A 27,290-nucleotide genomic window follows, 5' to 3' on the forward strand; every position below is an offset into this window, starting at 1 on the left:
CATTATCCTACATTAAAATGTTTTTTTAGTCAAATATGGAAACACATTTCTGATTTTTTCAAATCAGAGAATTTTAAACACGAAGAACCAAATGCAATATAAAGAAGATGAAGTGGCAAGCACAGTATTTTACTACTGTTGTTTGTGTAACATCGCTACATGCTGGAGGAAATGCAAAGTTCGTCAGGTTGCGGAAGACGTCAGCACCCACGACGCACGCGCCATGCCTATTCAATATACTTCCTGTTAGCTATCCCTAGTGTGTGGTGTTGTTGCATTTGATAATTTAATCCGTGTTTTTAGCTGTTATCCTAGCTATACCTCGTTTCTTCATGATTAGGTTGCTGTGTACTACTATTTTGTGCGTAATTCACGTCTTTACATTGATCAGCAATGCAAAAGGACAAGAGTTTACAGAGCTGGAGATGGCACACTACAGGTACAGTAAGGAGAATCGAGTAGGCTTTAATCACGTCTGTAGTTAGCTAACGTTAGCTATTTTGTAACTCCAAATCTAGGCGGCTTTCTGCCTTCTCCCTACAGTTTCAGCCATTAGCTTCGCCCAAGACTGGCTCATGTGAACTACAGTCCCGAGGCTGTGTTTTAACGTTTCGAAACGTCAATCATCGCTTGCGACGTCAGCGACAAATAGTCCTGTAAATAAAAAATATGAGTGCTTCTATCCGACGAAGCTACACTTCCCGAGTTAAGCTTACACACAGATGTTCGGAGCACTCAATATAGCTAATCAGCACAGGTGGTCGCTTCTTGTCTTAAGTCTGTTTTCATAAAAAGCGCTGTAACATGGAGACATATGGCCGTGTGAGAACACTAACCATATCAAGGTGTAATCTTTTTTGGGGGGGGATTTCTCGCTGATATGAAAGGTAGGGTCCTAAAACCGTACCGCAAGCGACGCATGTTCAGATTGAGTGTCTGGACTCTTAACAAACCCCCTGTACAGAAGATGCCTTTAAACCACAAATCAAACGAAAAGTGTATTTTTTATGCGCATGTACATGCTGAAATTATAATGCAAGGTAGTGAAGGAGAGAAAACAGACGGCTGTGAGCGTCAATGTCATCATGAGCTTCAAAGTATACTGAACCAAAATATAAAAGCGACATGCCACAATTTAAAATATTTTTCATATAAGTTCATATAAGGAAATCAGTCAGAATGAAATAAATTCATTATGCCCAAATCTATGGATTTCACATGACTGGGAATACAGATATGCATCTGCATAACTTAAAGAAAAGGCAGGGGTGTGGATAAAAAAACCAGTCAGTATCTGATGTGACCACCATTTGCCTCATGCAGCGCAACACATCTCCTTTGCATAGAGTTGATCAGGCTGTTGATTGTGGCCTGTGGAATGTTCAATGGCTATGCGAAGTTGCTGGAAAATGGTGGGAACTGGAACACGCTGTCGTACACGTCGTCCAGAGCATCCCAAACATGCTCAATGGATGACGTCTGATGAGTATGCAGCTTCCAGGAATTGTGTACAGATCCTTGCGACATGGAGTCGTGCATTATCATGCTGAAACATGAGGTGATGACGGCGGATGAATGGCACGACAATGGGCCTCAGGATCTCGTCACGGTATCTCGGTGCATTCAAATTTCCATCAATAAAATGTAATTGTGTTCGTTGTCCATAGCTTATGCCTGTTTTTTTAATCCAAGATCCTAACTTTTTTTTTAAGGTAGTCTGACCAACCGATGCATATCTGTATTCCCAGTCATGTGAAATCCATAGATTAGGGCCTAATACATTTATTTCAATTGACTGATTTCCTTATGAACTATAACTGAGTAAAATTGTTGATATTGTTGCATTTATATTTTTGTTTAATTTAATTCCAGCGTGTACGCACTCGTTCACACACGTAAAAAAAATCTGCTTTTCATTTGATTTGGGCTTTAGTCCAATGATTTATGTGTAATGGAACAGAGTCATGATCAAGGGCTAGGATTAGCCATGGGGTTCTGCTTGATCTGCTCTTTTAACACACCCTATCTACTCTTGTTTGTTCTTTCCTGACAGAGAGAAAATCAAGACCATGTTTTACCATGCATACAACAGCTACTTGGATCATGCTTATCCATATGACGAACTGCGGCCCCTGACCTGTGATGGCCAGGATACATGGGGCAGGTATGACTATTACCTCTGCAGTTGTTAGACAGTAAACCAATGTTGTAATTTCCTGTGAATGACACAGCCAAGACTCATATCTGGGCAATCAATATCCAAAACCACCTGAAACCTCAGTGTTTTCCACTAGCGCCGGCTATCCTATACAGACGGTTACACACTCATTTTCAGCCTGGTACTTTTTCACAATTCGCAATTGTAAAAAAAAAAAAATCAGCCGAGCCCTCTCCCGCTAGAATTAACAATATAAAAGATTATGAATATACTGACAAGATACATGTCTCTCCACCCTAACAATGGGAGTCGTCCACAAAGCTGCACAGCGGGCTGTCTAGCTTCCGCCTTTCTTTGGATTGGTGGATACATGAAATTATTGTAATATTCTTTGAGGGTTGTTGACGTCAACCGCCTGTATTCAATGGATAGAGATGCTGTGCTACTAGCCTCATACCATGAATATGCATAGCCATCTCGAGACGACTCCGATATAGTGTTTTTTCTCAAAGTTGCCGGGATGTCACGTCCTACTTATATCAGTACACTCGTAACAACTTAAGCAAACATGAAACTTCTATTAGATCAAGTAAATCTCACGTAGCAAATAAGCCATTAATTTTTTTGTTGACCAAATTCAACACTCATTGACCTCCATACAAAAACTCCTTGCTTGGTGGGCGACACAGTGAAAAAACGCCACCTGATGGAGGGAGAAAGATTTTCCGCCGAGCTGGGCCTCTCTCTCTTCCTTGTCCTCTCTGACGATATGCATCTTCTAGTGATCTATTGATAGGACAGGCACCTGTCTGCACAAAGTGAGCGATTACAGGGAAACACTGCTGGTTTGACAGTCTGCTGTCTAACCTGCCTCCCATTACCTTGGGGTGTGTGTGTTATGTACGCTGTGGTTGCAGTCACATTTCTTTACACGGAGGGAGAGGGCATGATGCTTTTTCATCGTCTATATGAGTCAATTTGCACGTCCCATATGTGGTAGCGATTAGTCGAAATCCACTTAGCCTATTGTTTTCTGGAACATTCATTTATTTTATTTTGTGTGTTTCATATGCAGCTACGAAGTGCTGGCGCATAGGCTTACTGTGATTTGATTGACTAACAGCAAGCTTGACTAGTTTATAAATGCTGTCGAACTGACTGAATAAAGTCTCATATCCTTGCCATTCATAAATCATACTACGTAGTTCTATGTCCATGCTATCACATTGGGACAATTAAACTAAAGATCTCATTTGTATTTTCGATATTAAGTCCATCAGGCCTTGCCAGACAGTGACGTTAAAGTAAGTGACTCATCAGTAGCCTATCGCATCTGTAAGAGAGCCGTTCATTTGGCTCCCTAGTTTGCATACTGGTAGTTTTTTTGGGCAACTACCTGCAGATAGAGTGCCTTCAGAAGGTATTCACACCCCTTGACTTTTTCCTAAATGTGTTGTGTTTCAGCCTGAATTTAAATGGATTACATTTAGATTTTTGTGTCATTAGCACAATACCCCATAATGTCAAAGTGGAATAATGTTTTTAGAAATTTTTACAAATTCATTAAAAATTAAAAGCTGAAATGTCATGAGTCAAGTATTCAACCCGTTTGTTATGGCAAGCCTAAATAAGTTCAGGACTAAAAATGTGCTTGACAAGTCACATAATACGTTGCATGGACTCTCTCTGTGTGCAATAATAGTGTTTAACATGATTTTCGAATGACTACCTCATCTCTGTACCCCACACGTACAATTATCTGTAAGGTCCCTCAGTCGAGCAGTGAATTTCAAACACAGTTTCAACCAGAAAGACCAGGGAGGTTTTCCAATGTCTTGCAAAGAGCACCTATTGGTAGATGGGTAAAAACAATTTGACTTCCAATGGTGACTTTAAAACAGTTAGTTTAATGGCTGTGATGGGAGAAAACAACTGAGGATGGATCAACAACATTGTAGTTACTCCACAATACTAACCTAATTGACAGAGTGAAAAGAAGGAAGCCTGTACAGAATAAAAATATTCCAACACATGCATCCTGTTTGCAACAAGGCACTAAAGTAAAAACTGCAAAAAATATGGCAAAGCAATTAACTTTTTGTCCTGAATACAAAGTGTTATGTTTGGGGCAAATCCAATACAACACATTCCTGAGTACCACTCTCCCTATTTTCAAGCATAGTGGTGGCTGCATCATGTTATGGGTATGCTTGTAATCTTTAAGGACTGGGGAGTTTTTCAGGAGAAAAATTAAACGTAATGGAGCTAAATACAGGCAAAATCCTAGAGGAAAACCTGGTTCAGGCACTGGGAGATGAATTCACTTTTCAGCAGGACAATAACTTAAAACACGAGGCTAAATCTACACTGGAGTTGCTTACCAAGAGGACAACTTACCAAGAGTGGCCGAGTTACAGTTTTGACTTGAATCTACTTGAAAATCTATGGCAAAACCTGAAAATGGTTGTCTAGCAATGATCAACAACCAATTTGACAGCTTGAAGAATTTTGAAAACAATAATGGGCAAATGTTGTGCAATCCAGATGTGGAACGCTCTTAGAGACTTACCCAGAATGACTCACACCTGTAATCCTGCCAAAGATGCTTGCTCCTACAAAATATTGACTCGGGTATGAATACGTTTATGTAAATTAGATTTTTCATTTTCAATACATTTGCAAAAAAAGTCAAATCATGTTTTCACTTTGTCATTATGGGGTATTGTATGTAGATGAGAGAGAAAAACATCAATTTAATCAATTTTGTATTCAGGCTGTAACACAACAAAATGTGGAATAAGTCAAGGGGTATGAATACTTTCTGAAGGCACTGTAAATTACGAAAACATTTGATAAAGATGGTGAATCCTCCTCACTGCAGGAACAATAGATAGACTGGAGCGATCGCCTCACTCTGGTCCAAAATCTGATCAAATAAATGAATTGTTTTAAAAGCTAATAATACTTACAGTGCATTCGGAAAGTATTCAGACCCCTTGACTTTCTCCACATTGTTATGTTACAGCCTTATTCTAAAATTGAATAAATTGTTTTTTTTCCCACCTCATCAGTCTACACACAATACCCCATAATGACAAAGCAAAAACAGTTTTTTTGAAACGTTTGACCATTTATTAAAAATAAAAAAACGGAAATATTACATTTACATAAGTATTCAGACCCTTTACTCAGTACTTTGTTGAAGCATCTTTGGCAGCGATTACAGCCTCGAGTCGTCTTGGGTATGACCCTACAAGCTTGGCACACCTGTATTCGGGGAGTTTCTCCCAGATCCTCTCAAGCTCTGTCAGGTTGGATGGGGAGCATCGCTGCACAGCTATTTTCAGGTCTCGCCAGAGATGTTAGATTGGGTTCAAGTCCAGGCTCTAGCTGGGTCACTCAAGGACATTCAAAGACGTGTCCCGAAGCCACTCCTGCATTGTCTTGACTGTGTGCTTAGGATCGTTGTCCTGTTGGAAGGTGAACCTTCACACCCAATCTGAGGTCCTGAGGGCTCTGGAACAGGTTTTCATCAAGGATCTCGCTGTACTTCGCTCCGTTCATCTTTCCCTCGATCTAGTCTCCCAGTCCCTGCCGCTGAAAAACATCCCCACAGCATGATGCTGCCACCACCATGCTTCACTGTAGGGATGGTGCCAGATTTCCTCCAGACGTGAAGCTTGGCATTCAGGCCAAAGAGTTCAATCTTGGTTTCATCCGAACAGAGAATCTTGTTTCTCATGGTCTGAGAGTTCTTTAGGTGCCTTTTGGCAAACTCCAAGCGGGTTGTCATGTGCCTTTTACTGAGGAGTGGCTTCCGTCTGGCTACTCTATCATAAAGGACTGATTGGTGGAGTACTGCAGAGATTCTTCCATCCCCACAGAGGAACTCTGGAGCTCTGTCAGAGTGACCATCGGGATATACAGTGGGGAGAACAAGTATTTGATACACTGCCGATTTTGCAGGTTTTCCTACTTACAAAGCATGTAGAGGTCTGTAATTTTTATCATAGGTACACTTCAACTGTGAGAGACGGAATCTAAAACAATAATCCAGAAAATCACATTGTATGATTTTTAAGTAATTAATTTGCATTTTATTGCATGACATAAGTATTTGATACATCAGAAAAGCAGAACTTCATATTTGGTACAGAAACCTTTGTTTGCCATTACAGAGATCATACGTTTCCTGTAGGTCTTGACCAGGTTTGCACACACTGCAGCAGGGATTTTGGCCCACTCCTCCATACAGACCGTCTCCAGATCCTTCAGGTTTCGGGGCTGTCGCTGGGCAATACGGACTTTCAGCTCCCTCCAAAGATTTTCTATTGGGTTCAGGTCTGGAGACTGGCTAGGCCACTCCAGGACCTTGAGATACTTCTTACGGAGCCACACCTTAGTTGCCCTGGCTGTGTGTTTCGGGTCGTTGTCATGCTGGAAGTCCCAGCCACGACCCATCTTCAATGCTCTTACTGAGGGAAGGAGGTTGTTGGCCAAGATCTCGCGATACATGGCCCCATCCATCCTCCCCTCAATACGGTGCAGTCGTCCTGTCCCCTTTGCAGAAAAGCATCCCCAAAGAATGATGTTTCCACCTCCATGCTTCACGGTTGGGATGGTGTTCTTGGGGTTGTACTCATCCTCCTTCTTCCTCCAAACACGGCGAGTGGAGTTTAGACCAAAAAGCTATATTTTTGTCTCATCAGACCACATGACCTTCTCCCATTCCTCCTCTGGATCATCCAGATGGTCATTGGCAAACTTCAGACAGGCCTGGACATGCGCTGGCTTGAGCAGGGGGACCTTGCGTGCACTGCAGGATTTTAATCCATGACGGCGTAGTGTGTTACTAATGGATTTCTTTGAGACTGTGGTCCCAGCTCTCTTCAGGTCATTGACCAGGTCATGCCGTGTAGTTCTGGGCTGATCCCTCACCTTCCTCATGATCATTGATGCCCCACGAGGTGAGATCTTGCATGGAGCCCCAGACCGAGGGTGATTGACCGTCATCTTGAACTTCTTCCATTTTCTAATAATTGCGCCAACAGTTGTTGCCTTCTCACCAACCTGCTTTCCTATTGTCCTGTAGCCCATCCCAGCCTTGTGCAGGTCTACAATTTTATCCCTGATGTCCTTACACAGCTCTCTGGTCTTGGCCATTGTGGAGAGGTTGGAGTCTGTTTGATTGAGTGTGTGGACAGGTGTCTTTTATACAGGTAACGAGTTCAAACAGGTGCAGTTAATACAGGTAATGAGTGGATAACAGGAGGGCTTCTTAAAGAAAAACTAACAGGTCTGTGAGAGCCGGAATTCTTACTGTTTGGTAGGTGATCAAATACTTATGTCATGCAAAAAAATGCAAATTAATTACTTAAAAATCATACAATGTGATTTTCTGGATTTTTGTTTTATATTCCATCTCTCACAGTTGAAGTGTACCCATGATAAAAATTACAGACCTCTACATGCTTTGTAAGTAGGTAAACCTGCAAAATCGGCAGTGTATCAAATACTTGTTCTCCCCACTGTAGGCCTCCTGTAGCTCAGTTGGTAGAGCATGGCGCTTGCAACGCCAGTGTTGTGGGTTCGATTCCCACGGGGGGCCAGTATGAAAAATGTATGCACTCACTAACTGTAAGTCGTTGTAAGACTAAAATGTAAATGTTCTTGGTCACCTCCCTGACCAAGGCCCATCTCCCCCGATTGCGCAGTTTGGCCGGGCAGCCAGCTCTAGGAAGAGTCTAGGTGGTTCCAAACTAGGTGTGGTGATATTAATTAACACAAATTTGGATCTGAATGTGCAAATAGTCAGGAATGATTCACAAGGAAGGTTGATCTTTTTGAATATGAAAGTGGATGGAAAAACAGATTTGGCTCAATCTATATGGTCCAAATCAGGATGATCCATACTTCTTCGAAAATATTTATACCAATTTATTGAACTTACAGGCGACACGATCAAAACATTATGGTGGGAGACTATAACACAGTGTTAAGTACCTCGATGGACCGTAAAGGAAATCACTCTACAAACTATCATCACCGTGCCCTTAAGGAAATCACAAATATTATGGACACATTAGAAATAGTGGATATTTGGAGACTAAAAAACCCTGACCTAGTGAGATATACATGGAGACTTAATCAAGCTAGTCGTCTTGACTACTTTCTTGTCTCTTTCTTGCTTGCATCAAAGGTTAAAGTATTAATAGGAGACAGAATGCGATCGTATCATCTTATTGGCCTTCACGTAACTCTTATAGAATTTCCACGTGGACGGGGATATTGGAAATTGAATCAACGTTTACAGGAGGACAATTTATTTTTAACTAGGACAAAATAATTTATAACTGCATTTTTCCAGTGCAATATAGGTTCAGCAAATCCCCTTATTGTTTGGGGCATACAACCATCGCAGCTCTGCATATTTTGTTGTGAGGATACAGAATCAATAGACCATTTGTTTTGGTATTGCTGTCAGGGAGCCTGTTTCTGGTCTCAGGTTGAGGAATGGCTGAAAATGAATAACATTGATCTAAAATTGACCCTAGAAATAGTATTGTTGGGAGATCTGGAGAGACTGGGTCAGTCAATTACTAATATACTAATATATATTATTATATTAGTAGCTCAATTGGTAGAGCATGGCGCTTGTAATGCCAGGGTAGTGGGTTCGATCCCCGGGACCACCCATACGTAAAAATTTATGCACACATGACTGTAAGTCGCTTTGGATAAAAGCGTCTGCTAAATGGCATATTATATTATATATCTTCAACTCGCAATCTGTGGATTCTATTCGATTAGATGGATTCAAATTGTATGTTAAACATCACAACATAGTTGAAAGATATATGGTGCGTAGAAATCCGAAGAGGGTGGCCAGCAGAGATAGGTGGGATGGGCTTAGGGAACCTGAGGGTTGGGATGTGGAATTGGAGACAAGTGGGAGTGGAGTTGCTGGGCGGGAGATAGAATGACTGTCAAAGATAAAAGTCAATAATAAAACAGAACAAAAAGTATGTTTGAATGACACAGCTAATGCCTGTTTGCCTGAGGCTGATGCCGTGCAGGGGTTTGTACACATGCATATACACACACTCTCATTCAAATGCACATACACATGCACATACATGGACACACACACATACACCCATGTAAATAGTGCCATACATGCACTCGGATGGTTGAGGGGCAGCTCTTGGGGAACTGTGGGGGGGATCTTGGAGGGCTGGCGGTTGGGAGCTTGGGCCGGTGGCTGATGGGTCGCTGGTTCGGGTCCCCGTTTTTGACCATATGGGAGATCTGTCGACGTGCCCTTGAGCGGGGCGTTGACCCTGGTTGCTTCTGTGGGTCGTTCTGGATGGGAGTCTGTTAGATGACTAATGTGATTGTATGTTTTTTAAATATTCAATAAAAAATGATACATTATACTCACTGTCTCTTCTCTTAGCACATATGGACTCAGAACTGTTCTGTTTATTTTAGAGACCAATTTTTTCATTTGAAAAAGTGCCCATCACACAATTTGGTTGATTTGAAATGTAACCTTTTTTCGAGATCCTTTGGGCTATTTGCTTCACTTTTCTGTTTTAATAAAATACATAATTTGAAGAACAAACAATTGTGGCAACAAACAATTGTGGCAATTCATATCTTGCAGTAAAATACTTCAATCTCAAGAGAAGACAAGTTAAAGGTTTCATGTTCTCTTACTTAGAAAATAGTCTTGATCATATAGGCCTAGGCGATATCCCCAAAAAACGAACAATACACTGAATTCGTACATTCAGTCATTTAAATTGTAAACGCAATCCCACAACAAATTTTGTGTGATGATGACTTTACTATGACGTTGCACCTCTCCTTTCTTTTCAGTGTTTCACTGACTTTGATAGATGCCCTGGATACATTGCTGGTATGCACTTTCTCGTCATCATTATCTTACAAACCAGTTTGTCATACAATACCTGAGACAATGAGTTACTCCCAATCTTGTTTCCTCAATTTGCTTTCTTCAGATTCTGGGAAACCACACTGAGTTTCAGCGTGTGGCAACTCTGCTTCAGGACACTGTGGACTTTGACATTGACGTCAATGCATCAGTTTTTGAGACAAACATTCGAGGTGAGATTACAGGGAATAGGTTCAAATTTAAGCTATGAATAGCAAAAATGTCAAACAATGCTCTTGTCTAGGAGATGTATGTAGGTTTTTAGCTGTGTTTTGGTTGGTTGTAACTGAGATGGGTTTCTGTTTGCAGTGGTGGGTGGTCTTCTCTCAGCCCACCTGCTGTCTAAGCGTGCTGGGATGGAGGTGGAGGCTGGCTGGCCCTGTTCTGGACCCCTCCTCAGGATGGCTGAGGACGCAGCACGAAAACTCCTCCCTGGTGAGCAGTCCATATGATTGGATTTATTTTATTATTAGTGTCTTGCATCTTTCAGGTGCCCAGCCCACATGGGCTTATAAAACACAAAAATATGCACACAAACATATGGCTTTGACATTGCATTTGCCTGGCTCTGTATATGACCAGACTTAGGCTCACATTTTCCGCTTATAATTTTCTTCCTGTCTGCAGCGTTCCAGACCCCCACAGGGATGCCCTATGGCACAGTGAACCTGCTGAGAGGGGTGAACCCTACAGAGACCCCTGTCACCTGTACAGCTGGGGTGGGCACCTTCATCCTGGAGTTCTCATCCCTTAGCCGGCTCACTGGGGACCCCATATTTGAGGACGTGGCGCGCAAGGCCCTCCGGTCACTGTGGAAGACTCGCTCTGAGATAGGACTGGTGAGTCGGCAATAAGAGCTGCCGATTTTAGTCCTGTGATAATCTGTTTTATGCTGTCCTGTTGTGATGTGTGTAACATTCATATAGTAGATTTATTGAAACCTTTAGATTGCTTGGTACACTTTGTCAGATATGACCCAGTGACCTATGAGCTGTTTCTTTTTTCAAGGTGGGGAACCACATTGATGTCCTCTCCAAGAAATGGGTGGCCCAGGACGCAGGTATAGGGGCCGGTGTGGACTCCTACTTCGAGTACCTGGTGAAAGGCTCTATCATGCTACAAGATGAGGAACTGCTATCAATGTTCTTAGGTATTATTACTAGTTTATAGTCAGACCACTTGATCATGTGGTAGATAGATACAAACAAATTGTACATTGCAAGTACATTAGTCATTTATTTTTATATTTTTTGGCATCCACAGAGTATGACAAGGCAATTAAAAACTACACCAAATTTGATGACTGGTACCTGTGGGTCCAGATGCACAAGGGAACAGTCTCTATGCCTGTTTTCCAATCACTGGAGGCCTTCTGGCCTGGGCTACAGGTAAACTACATTTCTCATTTTGCTAATCTACTGTATTCCCAATTAACCGAAAAAATTAAATGTGTTTGTGTGAATGTTTCAGAGTTTGATCGGTGAGCTGGACAGTGCATTGAGGACTTTCCATAACTACTACACGGTGTGGAGGCAATTTGGGGGACTGCCGGAATTCTACAGTATTCCACAGGGATACACTGTAGACAAGAGAGAAGGATACCCTTTACGGCCAGGTACCAGACAAAACTTGCTCCGTTCGTTACAATAGTGCATAAGGGTCATACTGAAGATTTCTCTATTTGTATTTTGCTCCTTTTGTTGTTTCAGAGCTGATAGAGAGTGCCATGTACTTGTACAAAGCCACTGGTGACCACACATTTCTGCAGCTCGGTCGAGATGCTGTGGAGTCCATTGAGAAGATCACTCGTGTCCCCTGTGGCTATGCCAGTGTGAGTGCTTTAAGCTCCTCAAGACTCCGCTGGATAGCAAATACTTACTTAGGACTAATCAGAATGTTCCCTACAGAAGTTGTTTGTAATTGAGAATTGTATTGTTGTTTTACCTCTTTCTCCCTCAGGTGAAAGACATCAGAGACCACAAGCTGGACAACCGCATGGAGTCCTTCTTCCTGGCAGAAACCATCAAGTACCTCTACCTCCTGTTTGACCCAGACAACTTCCTTCACAACAGTGGACTGGACTTTGAGCTGGGCACTGGCCCCAGTGAGGACTGCGTTTTGGGGGCAGGGGGTTACATCTTTAACACAGAGGCCCACCCTCTGGACCCTGCTGCCCTTCACTGCTGCAGCCGCAAGCAGGAGGAACGCAGAGAGCTGCAGGACATCCTCCTCAACCTATCTGAGCCCCTCGCCAGTCCACAGGAGACCCAATCACAGGAGACAGACAGTGAGACAGAGCCACCTGTCATGGATCCTTCAGAGAGTATAGCGCTGAAGCCTGGGACCAGCAGAAAAGCCCCTCTCCTCTCCTGCCCCATGCAACCCTTCAGCGCACGGCTAGCTGTCATGGGTCAAGTCTTTACAGACAGAACATGACAAGGACTTACAGATGTTTTCACTTTTTGAAGATTTAACTTAAAGATGGAATCTGCAATGGGGGGAAACAGCGCCACTGTCTGCCCCACGTCCGTTGTTTTTGTTTTGTCGACAAAGCAGAAGTGGGGAATGTTGCGCATCAAGGTAAAAAAAGAATTGCAGTACATATGCTGCTGTTCTATCGTGGGGCAATGATGTCAGAGAAAGAAAAAAAAACATGTTGTTTGCAGTAACTTCTTTGTTGTAATATCGCAAGCGGACGTGGCAGTTTCACCATTTAAAGGGATACTTCGGGAACCAAGTGCAATGTTGGTCATTCTTAATCGGGACCAATTTGATTTAAACTGATATTTTACGGATGATAGTAACAGGATATACAGAAAGTTTGAGCTACTATTTTTATTTGACTAATTTGCTAGCAGATACCCTTAGACTTCCAGTCCTTGCACTAACGCTAGTTAGCACGGGCTCACGAAACTACCTCAAACTTACTTCATTCTGGACACAGAGACATAAATGTTATCCACGAGTTCATCGGACTCTGGGGAAGTAGATCAATGGCCTTATTGCCAAAATCCTTTAGTATCCCTTTAAGGATTCCAGCTTTTGACATTTTCATAGGAACTCAAAAGTGATGGAACCAATGATGTATATACACTGGATTGCTGATGCTATGTATTGGCCATTGAGAGGCTTTCAAGCCACCGTTCGGCAAGTAAGAGTAGTCCTCCACATAGGAATGAATGGAATTCTACAGTATTTCAATTAAATGTTTCAAGGACAAAATTACATGTATTTAAGTATATTTTTGTTGTAGTGCGGACAGTAACATTTAGTTATCTAACAAAAATATACTTTAAGGAAAATGTTTTTATATTTTTATTTTATTTTTGTTTAGCTCACATAGTATTTAAAAGTATGCATTAAGAATATAATAAATGTGGCAAAAACGAATGTAGACATTAATAAATGCATTTCTATAGCTTCCAAAATATTTGTTACAATGGTGGGGGGAGTGCCACGATGGCGGCACGGTGGCTTCAACACAGTGCCCCCTATCAGTAATCTAGTGTATATACAAATCATTGGCTGGAACTCGGAGGCAAATAACATTTGACACTTGTAGTTGCTAAAACACACCAGTAGGTGGCCCTGTGCGAACTAGGTCATGGCTAGATGTGTGATGCAGCTTATGTCAAATTGACTTCAAATAGACCCTGCGCCAGGATAAAGTGACTAAAGGCGTCCGCATGCTTCCCAGCTGAAACAATTCGGAAGAGTTCATGCATACATTATGATGACATTTTGTGATGTTTTTGTTCATTTTGGACTTCGGTACGTGTTTTTTCAGCTGTTTGGGCACACATTTATTCTTGAGGTAAGTCTCGGTCTGTAGCCTAAAGGCGTCATCATCCTTTAGTTCGGCTGGCGCGTAGCCGAAACTCCACTAACCGAACGAGTGCGCTCGCAATGCTCCCTTAAAATACTTTTGCTTGAAAACAAGAAAAAGCGACAATAGTACGACAATACACTTCCTCAAAATAATCAGAATTAATCTAAGATAACTCAAGAAATCTATTATTAATTTTGATATTTTTGCCGAAGAGATCATGGTAGCGCAATTTTACATCTAACTAAGCTGTTTGATGCAGTATTTTAAATAAAATTAAATTAGCATGAAACGAGTCGTCTTTCGTTGAATGACAAAGACTTCATTGAAGAATCCCTACTGTTGACCAATCACCGACGAAGGGGCTTAGATGTCGGCGCCAAACTTTGGCTTGTTTCCAGTAGAAAATGTGTGCCTGAACAGCCGAAAAAACCCTCACTGAAGTTCAAAACGAACAAAAATGTCACAAAATGTCATCATAATATATGCACCAACTCTATCGAACTGTTTCAGCTGGAAATCATGCGGACGCCTTAAGTCTCCGCCCCTTCGTCGGTGACTGGTCAACAGTAGGGATTCTTAAATAAAGTCAGTGGCGACCCGTCATTGAGGGCAGGTGGGGCGCATTATTTGAAAAAAAATAACAGGTTTTGCATGTTATTTTGGCATTAATACGTGTCACATATCAGTTTACAAACAATGTAAAAAACAAAAAAAATCATTGCGTTAATAAAGCCTCCATACAAACATGGTCTCTTTTTTGCTTTCTTGATTAAGGCAGCTCCAAAATGCAGGTGTTTCAGCCTAGCTCAGTGCTTTCTGTGGTGGTGGGGCAGCCAGCGGAAAATACGGAGCGTAGGGGTTGGTAATGTTCTCAAGTTGTATTTTGCTCCTTTTGTTGTTTGCTGATAGAAAGCTCGAAAATTCAAGCCCCTTGGGTGCTGCCATAGAGTTACAGTGAGGGGAAATAGTATTTGATCCCCTGTTGATTTTGTACGTTTGCCCACTGACAAAGACATGATCAGTCTATAATTTCAATTGTAGGTTTATTTGAACAGTGAGAGACAGAATAACAACAACAAAAATCCAGAAAAACACATGTCAAAAATGTTATAAATTGATTTTCATTTTAATGAGGGAAATAAGTATTTGACCCCTCTGCAAAACATGACTTAGTACTTGGTGGCAAAACCCTTGTTGGCAATCACAGAGGTCAGATGTTTCTTGTGTGCAAACCTGGTGGCCAACTACATCTCAGGAGGGATTTTGTCCCACTCCTCTTTGCAGATCTTCTCCAAGTCATTAAGGTTTCGAGGCTGACGTTTGGCAACTCGAACCTTCAGCTCCCTCCACAGATTTTCTATGGGATTAAGGTCTGGAGACTGGCTAGGCCACTCCAGGACCTTAATGTGCTTCTTCTTGAGCCTCTCCTTTGTTGCCTTGGCCGTGTGTTTTGGGTCATTGTCATGCTGGAATACCCATCCACAACCCATTTTCAATGGCCTGGCTGAGGGAAGGAGGTTCTCACCCAAGATTTGACGGTACATGGCCCCGTCCATCGTCCCTTTTGATGTGGTGAAGTTGTCCTGTCCCCTAAGCAGAAACCCCCCCCCCAAAGCATAATGTTTCCACCTCCATGTTTGACGGTGGGGATGGTGTTCTTGGGATCATAGGCAGCATTCCTCCTCCTCCAAACACGGCGAGTTGAGTTGATGCCAAAGAGCTCGATTTTGGTCTCATCTGACCACAACACTTTCACCCAGTTCTCCTCTGAATCATTCAGATATTCATTGGCAAACTTCAGACGGGCCTGTATATGTGCTTTCTTGAGCAGGAGGACCTTGCGGGCGCTGCAGGATTTCAGTCCTTCACGGCGTAGTGTGTTACCAATTGTTTTCTTGGTGACTATGGTCCCAGCTGCCTAGAGATCATTGAGAAGATCCTCCCGTGTAGTTCTGGGCTGATTCCTCACCGTTCTCATGACCATTGCAACTCCACGAGGTGAGATCTTGCATGGAGCCCCAGGCCGAGGGAGATTGACAGTTATTTTGTGTTTCTTCCATTTGCGAATAATCGCACCAACTGTTGTCACCTTCTCACCAAGCTGCTTGGCGATAGTCTTGTAGCCCATTCCAGCCTTGTGTAGGTCTACAATCTTGTCCCTGACATCCTTGGAGAGCTCTTTGGTCTTGGCCATGGTGGAGAGTTTGGAATCTGATTGATTGCTTCTGTGGACAGGTGTCTTTTATACAGCACACGTTAAGAGTGTGCTCCTAATCTCAGCTCGTTACCTGTATAAAAGACACCTGGGAGCCAGAAATCTTTCTGATTGAGAGGGGGTCAAATACTTATTTCCCTCATTAAAATGCAAATCAATTTATAACATTTTTGACATGCGTTTCTCTGGATTTTTTGGTTGTTATTCTGTCTCTCACTGTTCAAATAAACCTACCATTAAAATTATAGACTGATCATTTCTTTGTCAGTGGGCAAATGTACAAAATCAGCAGGGGATCAAATACTTTTTTCCCTCACTGTACATTAGAAGTGCCCATCCAAGAAGGCTCGAGGTCATTGCCCACAGATAAAATTACCTCAAATCACGTTAAATCTACAGTAGCTTTGGACTGATCATGTCAACATCATACTTTCAAAATCTTAGCAGTCATCATCATGAATCAAGTCGACAATCTACTGGTAAATCCTTTTTAATCCTTGTCATATGAAGAGAAATTATAGATAAAACATATCGGTGCTCATCGGCCATTGGACATAAACATTACAAAAATTAGAAATCGTAAATTCAACAATGTGGTTTGGAAGGAACCAGTGGCTAACTGCAAGCATTGCAAAGCAATCACTAGCCAATCACTGTCAATGAAGCATGATTTCTGCCGCGCTCAAAACAACTGTTAACTCAGAACTGGGAAATCTGACGTTTTGAACAGTCATCCAACTCGGAATTGTAAGTCAGGAACTCGGGCCTCTTTCTAGAGCTACGACCTGAAGATCACTGATGTCATCAGGATTCGACCTTGTTTTTTTTTTTCGAGTTCCCAGTTGTCTTGAAAGCACCATAAATCCAGAGAATGCCAGACTTTGATGACAAAATTGCTAACTGACAAACAAACAAACAAAAATGCCCACGAAGGACCTCTGCGCCACCTTCCTGTTCAAGTGAGCACAGCACAACAAGGTGAGTCCAAAAATGTATTTTATGCTGCTGCATAAATGATGTAATATGCCAGGGAGATACAGTTGAAGTCGGAAGTTTACTTACACTTAGGTTGGAGTCATTAAAACTTGTTTTTCAACCACTCCACAAATGTCTTGTTAACAAACTATAGTTTTGGCAAGTCGATTAGGACATCTACCTTGTGCATGTAAGTAATTTTTCCAACAATTGTTTACAGACAAATTATTTCACTTATAATTCACTGTATCACAATTCCAGTGGGTCAGAAGTTTACATACACTAAGTTGACTGCCTTTTAAACAGCTTGGAAAATTCCAGAAAATGGTGTCATGGCTTTAGAAGCTTCTGATAAGCTAATTGACATAATTTGAGTCAATTGGAGGTGTACCTGTGGATGTATTTCAAGGCCTACCTTCAAACTCAGTGCCTCTTTGCTTGACATCATAGGGAAATCAGCCAAGACCTCAGAAAAAAAATTGTAGACCTCCACAAGTCTTGTTCATCCTTGGGAGCAATTTCCAAACACCTGAAGGTACCATGTTCATCTGTACAAACAATAGTACGCAAGTATAAACACCATGGGACCACGCAGCCGTCATACCACTCAGGAAGGAGACGTGTTCTGTCTCCTTGAGATGAACGTACTTTGGTGCAAAAAGTGCAAATCAATCCCAGAACAACAGCAAAGGACCTTGTGAATATGTTGGAGGAAACAGGTACAAAATTATCTATATCCACAGTAAAACGAGTCCTATATCGACATAACCTGAAAGGCCGCTCAGCAAGGAAGAATCCACTGCTCCAAAACCGCCATAAAAAAGCCAGACTACGGTTTGCAACTGCACATGGGGACAAAGATCGTACGTTTTGGAGAAATGTCCCCTGGTCTGATGAAACAAAAATAAAACTGTTTGGCCATAATGACCATCGTTATGTTTGGAGGAAAAGGGGGTGCTTGCAAGCCGAAGAACACCATCCCAACCGTGAAGCACGGGGGTGGCAGCATCATGACTGGTGCACTTCACAAAATAGATGGCATCATGAGGAAGGGAAATTATGTGGATTTATTGAAGCAACATCTTAAAGCTTGGTCGCAAATGGGTCTTCCAAATGGACAATGACCCCAAGCATACTTCCAAAGTTGTGGCAAAATGGCTTAAGGACAACAAAGTCAAGGTATTGGAGTGGCCATCACAAAGCCTTGACCTCAATCCTATAGAAAATGTGTGGGCAGAACTGAAAAAGCGTGTGCGAGCAAGGAGGCCTACAAACCTGACTCCGTTACACCAGCTCTGTCATGAGGAATGGGCCAAAATTCACCCAATTTATTGTGGGAAGCTTGTGGAAGGCTACCCAGAACGTTTGACCCAAGTAAAATAATGTAAAGGCAATGCTACCAAATACTAATTGAGTGTATGTAAACTTCTGACCCACTGGGAATGTGATGAAAGAAATAAAAGTGGAAATAAATAATTCTCTCTACTATTATTCTGACATTTCACATTCTTAAAATAAAGTGGTGATCCTAACTGACCTAAAACAGGGAATATTTACTAGGATTAAATGTCAGGAATTGTGAAAACTGAGTTTAAATGTATTTGGCTAAGATGTATGTAAACTTCCGACTTCAACTGTATATATGTGTATATATATATATATTTTTTTTCTTTTTCTTTTTTTTTTTCTTCTTCTTCTTCTTTTTTTTTGTGTGTGCCTGTTTTGCATATTATTTTGGCATTAATTCGTGTCACATATCATTTTGCAAACAATGTAAAAAATAAATCCTAGAGTTGTAAAGCCGCATACAAACATGGTGTCTTTCTTGAGCTCCAAAATGCATGTGTTTCAGCCTAGCTCAGTGCTTTCTGTGGTAGAGTGGCAGGCAACGAAAATAGAGAGCATAGGCGTTGGTAATCTTCTCTGGTTGCGCCGTGATAGGCTCAGTGTTCTGTCACTCATGGGGACACTATGTCGCTGCAGAATCTACAGGGCGAGGTAGGCAGTTCAAGACCCCTTGGGTGCTGCTATAGATTTACATTAGAAGTGCCCGTCCAAGAAGACTCAAGGCTATTGGCCACAGATACAATTGTCAAATCACGTTATATCTACCGTAGCTTTGATTGGACTGATCATGTCAACATCATACTTAAAAAATCTTAGCAAGCAAGCTAGACAAGCAGTCATTATCATGAATCACGTTGACAATCTACTTGCAAATCCTTTCCAATCCTTGTCTTATGAAGAGAAATTATAGATTAAACGTATCGGTGCTCATCGGCCATAAACATTACACAAGTCAGAGATCGCAAATTCAACAATGAGTGGTTTGGAAGGAATCAATGGCTAACTGCAAGCATCGCAAAGCAATCACTATTTTGCTTCCCCTACCTGCTATTCTGTAGAGAGGGTGTGTGGTCCAAGTCTGGGTTTAAGGATTTAAAACATCTGTCTGTAAGGGTATTTTTTCCAAGCTAAAAAGGATAAACATTTACATGCAACACCATGGGACAGAAAAGGTTGACTACATTGTCCATGCTGTCAATCCAGCATGACTGCTGCCATGTTCAAAACAACTGGAAACTGGTAACTGGGAAATCTCAAACTTCAGTGCGTTCGAGACAACTGGGAACTCTGAAAAAAATTAGCTCCGACTGTGAAAAAACGTTTTTGAACGGTCATCCAACTCTGAATTCCAATTCGGGAACTCGGGCCTCTTTTCTAGAGCTCCGACCTGAAGATCACTGATGTCGTGATTCGACCTTGTTTCCCAGTTGTCTTGAAAGCACCAAAAATCCAGAGAATGCCAGACTTTGATGACTAAGTTTGCCCACAAGAAGTATCACCGCGCCACGTTCAACTGAGCACAGCACAACAACGGTGAGTCCAAAAATATGCATTGTATACTGCTGCATAAATGATGTAATATGCCAGGAAGATATTTATACAGTAGATCAGAAAGTAATACTAGTGTATGTTGTGTAGTAAGTTGTTAGTAGCCCGTCTCACCCTAAGAATTTGGTCCCTCTCCCCCTCAGAGCTTAGTCGACTGTTCTGACTTGGTGGTGCACATGTAGCCTGTAGACCAGGGGTGTCAAACTCATTTTAGCTCAGGGGCCACATGGAGGAAAATCTATTCCCAAGTGGGCCGGACCAGTAAAATCATGGTATATATAACTTAAAAACAACATCTTCAGATTGTTTTCTTTGTTTTAATACGATCAACATAAAACATAAAGCTGGAGCCTGAGGACAGTGTGTCCAAAATAGTACAAGCACAACATCACTATTAATCATAAAACACCTCAAGTTATTTGAAAATTCTGAGGACAAAGAACACACAAACACACAATGCCTCAGTGATTCACAGAAGTATATCACAGATCACAGAACTATATCAGGGTGTCTCAGGCAGCACCTTTTTTTTAAAGTGGGGTTGCATAGTTTATTTGACTCCTGGTACCTGGCATCTTTTAGCTTTCACCAGCGCATCAATATCAGGCGTCACATCCTGAGTGGCAGCCGACTTCAGGATGTGATTTAAGTGCTTGTGCGTGAGCCTTGAGCGCAGCTTTGTTTTATCTATGCTCATTACAGAGAACTTGCTCACAAAGATATGTGGTTCCAAACATGCACAACAGTTTTGCAGCGAGGGCTGTCAAGTTGGGGTAACCTGGCAAGAGATTCTGATAAAATATGTCCAAGCCAGCTGCGGCAAATTTGCCCTTCAAATCCGAGTCACACTGCAGGTCTATTATTTCAAGTTGGATGCTGACGGGCAGATCAGAGGGATTCACAGTGAATGGCGAGCAAGAAACGTTGAAGTCTTTCTCCAGTTCACCAAAAATCTGAAAGCATTGCTCAAACTCCTGTAACAGTACCGTTATTTTATCTTTGAACCGCTTCATGTCTGCCACATGTTGGGTCGCGCACACATTTTTCAGACAGGGGAAGTGAGCTGCATCACCACCGGCGAGTTGCGTCTCCCACAATGACAGCTTCAACTTGAAAGAACATATGCTGTCATAATACTGCGTGACAACTTTGTTGCGCCCTTGCAGCGGTTTGTTCAAGTTATTCAGGTGCTCTGTAACATCCACCATAAATGCAAGGTCCTGCATCCATTCTGCGGAATGAAATTCTAACACTGGTTTGCCCTTTTCTTCCATGAACTGTTCAATTTGTTCTCGTAAATCAAAGAAACGCCTCAGCACAGCACCTCGGCTTAACCATCTTACCTCAGTGTGGTATGGCAGGCCATAGATGTGGTATTTCTCTCTGAGAAGGCTGTAAAACTGACGGTGATTCAGGCTTCTGGATCGGATGAAATTAACAGTTTGGATGACCACCTTCATGACGTTATCCATCTTTAATGACTTGCAACACAAAGCCTCCTGGTGCAAAATACAGTGAAAAGTCCAAAAATCACGTCCTCCATTTTCAGATTGCACTTTCTCTCTGAACTTTGTCAAAATGCCTGCTTTTTTCCCGATCATTGAGGGCGCACTATCTGTAGCCAGGCTGACAGCGCGGGACCAGTCCACTCCGACACTGTCCAGTGCGCCGACGAGTGCAGTGAAAATATCAGCTGCTGTCGTTGTATCTGTCATCGGCACCAACTCCACGAACTCCTCGGTGACGGTCAATGTGTCATCAACTCCGCGGATGAAAATGGCCAGTTGTGCAACATCTGTAATGTCCGTGCTTTCATCAATTGCAACCGAAAACGCAATAAATGACTTTACTTTTTGCTTCAACTGACTGTCCAAATCCACTGAAAGATCGGAAATCCTGTCTGCAACTGTGTTTCTTGTCAGGCTGATATTTGCAAAAGCCTGGCGCTTTTCAGGGCACACAATCTCCGCTGCCTTCATCATGCATGTTTTTACAAATTCACCCTCACTAAATGGTTTTGAAGCCACTGCGATTTCATTAGCAATGAGGTAGCTAGCTTTCACTGCAGCGTCACTGATGTCTCGGCTGTGAGTAAACACAGACTGCTGTTTCTTCAGACCCGCCAACAGTTCATTCACCTTCTCTCTTCTCCGCTGTCCTTGAAAGTTGTCATATTTGTCGGCATGAAGACTCACATAGTGGCGACAAAGGTTATATTCTTTCAGCACTGCAACATGCTGTGAACACACCAAACATACAGCTTTCCCATTCAATTCCGTTAATAAATAGGAGGATGACCATTTTTCTTGGAACACTCTGCACTCTGCACTCTGCGTCCACTTTTCTCTTTTTTGACAGAGACATATTGGGGCAATGAGGGTGCCAAAGCACATAATGTTAAAAGTAGAAGCCGTAATAAATATTGCGGGCAAAACAAAGTAGTTCATCCGGACTGGCTGCACTTGCTTGACCTACTTGCTCTGCCCCGGTATAAACAGTTTGCTTGCTTATCACAATTGCTATTGCACCATCCAGTGGACGCAATTGGAACAGCAGTTTCTTTTATTGAAAAATTGCAGCTCATTTTTATACTTTACAAAATCATCTCGCGGGCCGGATTAAACCCGCTTGCGGGCCGGATTAAACCCGCTTGCGGGCCTGATCCGGCCCGCGGGCCGGACGTTTGACACCCCTGCTGTAGACTGTTTTAGAGAAATGTCATCATTGAATACATTTACATTTACATTTACGTCATTTAGCAGACGCTCTTATCCAGAGCGACTTACAAATAGGTGCATTCACCTTATAGCCAGTAGTACAACCACTTTACAATGTTTTGTTTTTAATTTTTTTTTATTTATTATTCTTTTATTTAATTTAATTTTTATTTTTATTTATTTTTTAGGGGGGGGGGGGGGTTGGGGTAAGGGGGGGTAGAAGGATTACTTTATCCTATCCCAGGTATTCCTTAAAGAGGTGGGGTTTCAAATGTCTCCGGAAGGTGGTGAGTGACTCCGCTGTCCTGGCGTCGTGAGGGAGCTTGTTCCACCATTGGGGTGCCAGAGCAGCGAACAGTTTTGACTGGGCTGAGCGGGAACTATGCTTCCGCAGAGGAAGGGGAGCCAGCAGGCCAGAGGTGGATGAACGCAATGCCCTCGTTTGGGTGTAGGGACTGATCAGAGCCTGAAGGTACGGAGGTGCCGTTCCCCTCACAGCTCCATAGGCAAGCACCATGGTCTTGTAACAGATGCGAGCTTCAACTGGAAGCCAGTGGAGTGTGCGGAGGAGCGGGGTGACGTGAGAGAACTTGGGAAGGTTGAACACCAGGCGGGCTGCGGCATTCTGGATGAGTTGTAGGGGTTTAATGGCACAGGCAGGGAGCCCAGCCAACAGCGAGTTGCAGTAATCCAGACGGGAGATGACAAGTGCCTGGATTAGGACCTGTGCCGCTTCCTGTGTAAGGCAGGGTCGTACTCTCCGAATGTTGTAGAGCATGAACCTACAGGATCGGGTCACCGCCTTGATGTTAGCAGAGAACGACAGGGTGTTGTCCAGGGTCACGCCAAGGCTCTTCGCACTCTGGGAGGAGGACACAACAGAGTTGTCAACCGTGATGGCGAGATCATGGAACGGGCAGTCCTTCCCCGGGAGGAAGAGCAGCTCCGTCTTGCCAAGGTTCAGCTTGAGGTGGTGATCCGTCATCCATACTGATATGTCTGCCAGACATGCAGAGATGCGATTCGCCACCTGGTTATCAGAAGGGGGAAAGAATAAGCTTTCATTGTCTGCTTATATGCCCCCGTTATTTATCCTACGGTTCTGACTTGGTGTACAGGGAGAATACTGTAAGAACGGCCCATGTTCTGAAATATGTCGCAGTACATTTCAAACAAATAGTTATGTCTTAATCGAAATGTACACCTTGCCTCTTATCCGCTCATCGTTCCCTCATGCCATAGTTTGTACATCTCAATTGTTATATTGCTTATATAGGTCTCTTATTAATCATTTTAGGCAATGTTGGAATGATTTCATTGTTTTGCTTACTTTGTGTATTATAATTAGCTCATGTGCTTTTCTTCACGAGGAGGGATACTATATAATGTTCTTTGGTCTGTAACCATGTTTGCCAGTGACAGCCTCTTCCCATTCAAATATTTTTTTTCAACTAAAAGTTCAGCAATAGACCCATGTAATTCCAGTTGATATTGCGAGGGTTGTTTATTGCGCTGTCTGTGCGTCGATATATTGTCTATTAAAGTGGATCCTCGTGATTGTATTTTCCTTCCTTTTTAGACCACGTAGGCCTAATTAAATACTTCAAATGATAGGCTAACCGTGTCTCTCTCTCGCTCTGTGTGGTAACTTGAAGAAGAGTAAAGTTAAGGCCTCAACATCTTGCGAATTTATCACAACTATCATCTGCATTTCTGTCGGGGTCTAATTTGAAAGTCCTGAACAAATAGGCCTACCTCGTCGCAGCTCGTTTGCTTGCACTTGCTTATACTTAGAGCTAAGTGTTAATGATATAAGAACAAACATTATGAATTTACTGAACATAAATGTAATAATGTTTGTGTATGGTTCAAAAGTCAAAACTCATGGTGGCGTTCGTTATTATTGAAGGAGAATCCGGTTCTTATCGACTTACATAAATCCACAAGGAGTCAGAAGAAACCATATTTGTTTAAACAAGTCAGCCATTTCAGCTATGGTTTTTAAAAAGGCAGTAAATGAGGCTGAATAAACTGTTTTGCTGCCAGACGAGGCTCCGCTGATAGCCAGGTGTAGCTGGGGTAAGGATTCTCTCCATGGTGCTGAAAGGAAAACTCCGATGTCGGGACAGCTTTATGTAGGCCCTAACAGTTTGTGGGCACCATTTGTCAACGCTAAAGAGCAATTCATGTATTGTTTAGTGTTGTGGGTTGATATTATGGTGGTATGAGGAAGAACGTACAACTGGATAAAGGATTTCCTGTTTGGAAGGTCTATCCAGGTGAGGGTGGGGAAGTCAGGCAGCTACCTGGTGGATAACGGTACACCACAGGGGAGCGTGATTAGTCATCTGTTGTTCTCAATCATGATCAAAGATGTTTACTCTCAGGTACAGACGGATATTGGGAGGTCGTTATTTGCAGATGATGGGGCCTTATGGAAGAGAGGAAGAAATGTGCCATAAATGGTCAGGAAGGTACAGGAAGCAATTGATGAGGGATGGGGATTCAGGTTCTCTGTCGAGAGAACTCAAACAGTCTTCTTTACCAGGAGGAAGGTGGGAGATGAGGTATGCTTGAGGTTATATGGGAGAAACTTGGAGAGGGTGGGGGCCTTCAGGTTCCTTGGGGTATACTTTGATACTAGACTGATCTGGGCAGAACACTCAGAGAGTGGTGGAAAAGTGTAAGAAGGTGCTAAATGTGATGCGCTGTCGGACGGGGAAGGAGTGTGGGTTGGCGCTGGGCGTTCCTCATTGAGGACCATGTATGTTGCATTGATCCGATCTGTAATAGATTAGCAGTATAGCATATGGTTCTGCAGCTTGGACCTCATTGGAAAGGCTAGATGTCATACGGGGCAATGACTCAGAATATGTAGTGGGGCGTTTCAGACGTCCCCAGTGGCTGCATTACAGGTGGAGATGGGGGATATGCCATTGCAGATTAGGAGAAGGCAGCTGGCAATGAATTATTGGGTCAACCTACAAGGACATGGGGCGTCTCATCCTGCGAAAGGGATTTTACAGGCATGCTGGGAACATGAGCGAAGACAGAACATGAGCTTTGGGTGCGTGGGTAATACCCAGGCGAAGGAGATGGGACTGTATGGAAGGGAGTTTATTCCAACGGTAGCTATTCCTGTAAATCCACCATGGCTACTCCCGCCTCCAGTAGTTGATCTAGAAGTGGTGGAGAGACTACAGAAAGATAGGGAGATTGTTGATCCATCTGATTTGTTTAAGAGACGTCTGTATACTGTGTATCAGGATTTTGTGGCCATTTACACAGATGGTTCAAATTATTCAAGAAAAGGACGTACTGGGTCAGCATTTGTAGTGCAGGAATGTGGGGTGGAAGTCAGGAAACGTATTACAGATCATCTGGCTGTATATACAGTGGAGCTGATGGCCATACTGTTGGCCTTGCAGTGGGTGGAGGAAGTCAAACCAGATACTTGGGTCCCAGCCCATGTGGGGGTGGAGGGGAACGAGGCAGTTGATATACTGGCTAAACAAGCACTTAGTAGTGCGGATCTTGATGTTGTAGTTTCAATGAGCAAGGCAGAGGCAAAACGCCTGATATATACAGTGATGGTGCAGAGATGGCAGGAGCAGTGCAATAGAGATAATAAGGGCAGGCATTTATTTCAAGTACAGAGGAAAGTCAGGGAGGGGAGGCTATTTTTAAAAGAATAAGGGTGGGACACAGCCAGTTGAATAAGACATTAAATGTGATAGGAACGCATCCAACATTAAAGTGTGATTCTTGCCAGGAAACAGAGACCGTGGAGCATGTATTGCTACAGTGTGGGCAGTATCAGAGGGAAAGAGAGAGGATGAGATCTAGTATGAGGGAGAAGGGGATACAGGAAATTAGTTTAAATAGTATATTGAGTAGAACGTCATTAGATATAGTGTCAAATATGTTGTTATCTTTTTTAAGAGAAACGGGGCTGGCAGGTAGGATTTAGTTTCTCCCTGTCTCTGACCCACATTCCAGTACAGTACGTGGCGGTAATGCACCTTAACGTTGGATGTCAACCGCCGATAAACCCCATTGAAGAAGAAGAAGAAGTAGCAGTTGTGGCTTTGCTGGCATGCATTAAAAAAAATAGGTTGAGTTTGCCCCACCAGATTGACATGCTAAAATCGCCACTGGTCATAACTAACTGCCCCAGTGGCTTTCCATTGAGGCCCACAGTGGAGGTGTCATAATCCTCATAAAAGCTCTCTCGGACAAGATGACTTTTATCAATATATTCGGCTCTATTTACTCTCAGATTCGCATCAACGTAGACATCATGCAAGACTACAAATCCCTGCAAGCTCCTTTTTTTGTGCGAACCATCAGTAGTTTAAAATTCGAATGAAACCGATTTAACTTGTATTTTTTATTCGGTATGTGGGAGTTTAACCGTAAAATGTATTTTATGTGCACTTCATAATCGCGCACAGACTTGTCTTCAACAAGTCAATTTGATGGAAGCACATATCTGGTGGGGAAATGCGCATATTGTTATGCAGATTTTTGAATATTCACATGAA

General features: G+C 42.6%; 1 protein-coding gene across 1 annotated transcript; it reads left to right on the plus strand.

Annotated features, from left to right (window-relative positions):
• The first annotated feature begins 227 nt into the window (after positions 1-227).
• edem2 (ER degradation enhancer, mannosidase alpha-like 2) lies at positions 228-14,908 on the plus strand. Its single transcript, XM_084184842.1, has 11 exons — positions 228-439; positions 2,054-2,164; positions 10,040-10,079; positions 10,183-10,288; positions 10,425-10,550; positions 10,743-10,954; positions 11,124-11,265; positions 11,379-11,503; positions 11,586-11,730; positions 11,825-11,946; positions 12,075-14,908. The coding sequence occupies exons 1-11, from the start codon at positions 333-335 to the stop codon at positions 12,549-12,551; spliced, it is 1,713 nt and encodes a 570-aa protein (XP_084040968.1). The 5' UTR covers positions 228-332; the 3' UTR covers positions 12,552-14,908.
• The last annotated feature ends 12,382 nt before the right edge of the window (positions 14,909-27,290 follow it).

Source organism: Coregonus lavaretus (assembly GCF_964263955.1).
Source record: "Coregonus lavaretus genome assembly, chromosome: 20".
Taxonomy (NCBI): Eukaryota; Metazoa; Chordata; class Actinopteri; order Salmoniformes; family Salmonidae; genus Coregonus; species Coregonus lavaretus.

Excerpts from the sequence above, each read along its gene's own strand:
- edem2 (XM_084184842.1), top strand. The coding sequence starts at position 333 with ATGATTAGGTTGCTGTGTACTACTATTTTGTGCGTAATTCACGTCTTT. Across the intron at positions 10,289-10,424 it reads TTTTGAGACAAACATTCGAG|TGGTGGGTGGTCTTCTCTCA; the intron begins GTGAGATTACAG and ends TTCTGTTTGCAG. Across the intron at positions 11,504-11,585 it reads CCTTCTGGCCTGGGCTACAG|AGTTTGATCGGTGAGCTGGA; the intron begins GTAAACTACATT and ends TGAATGTTTCAG.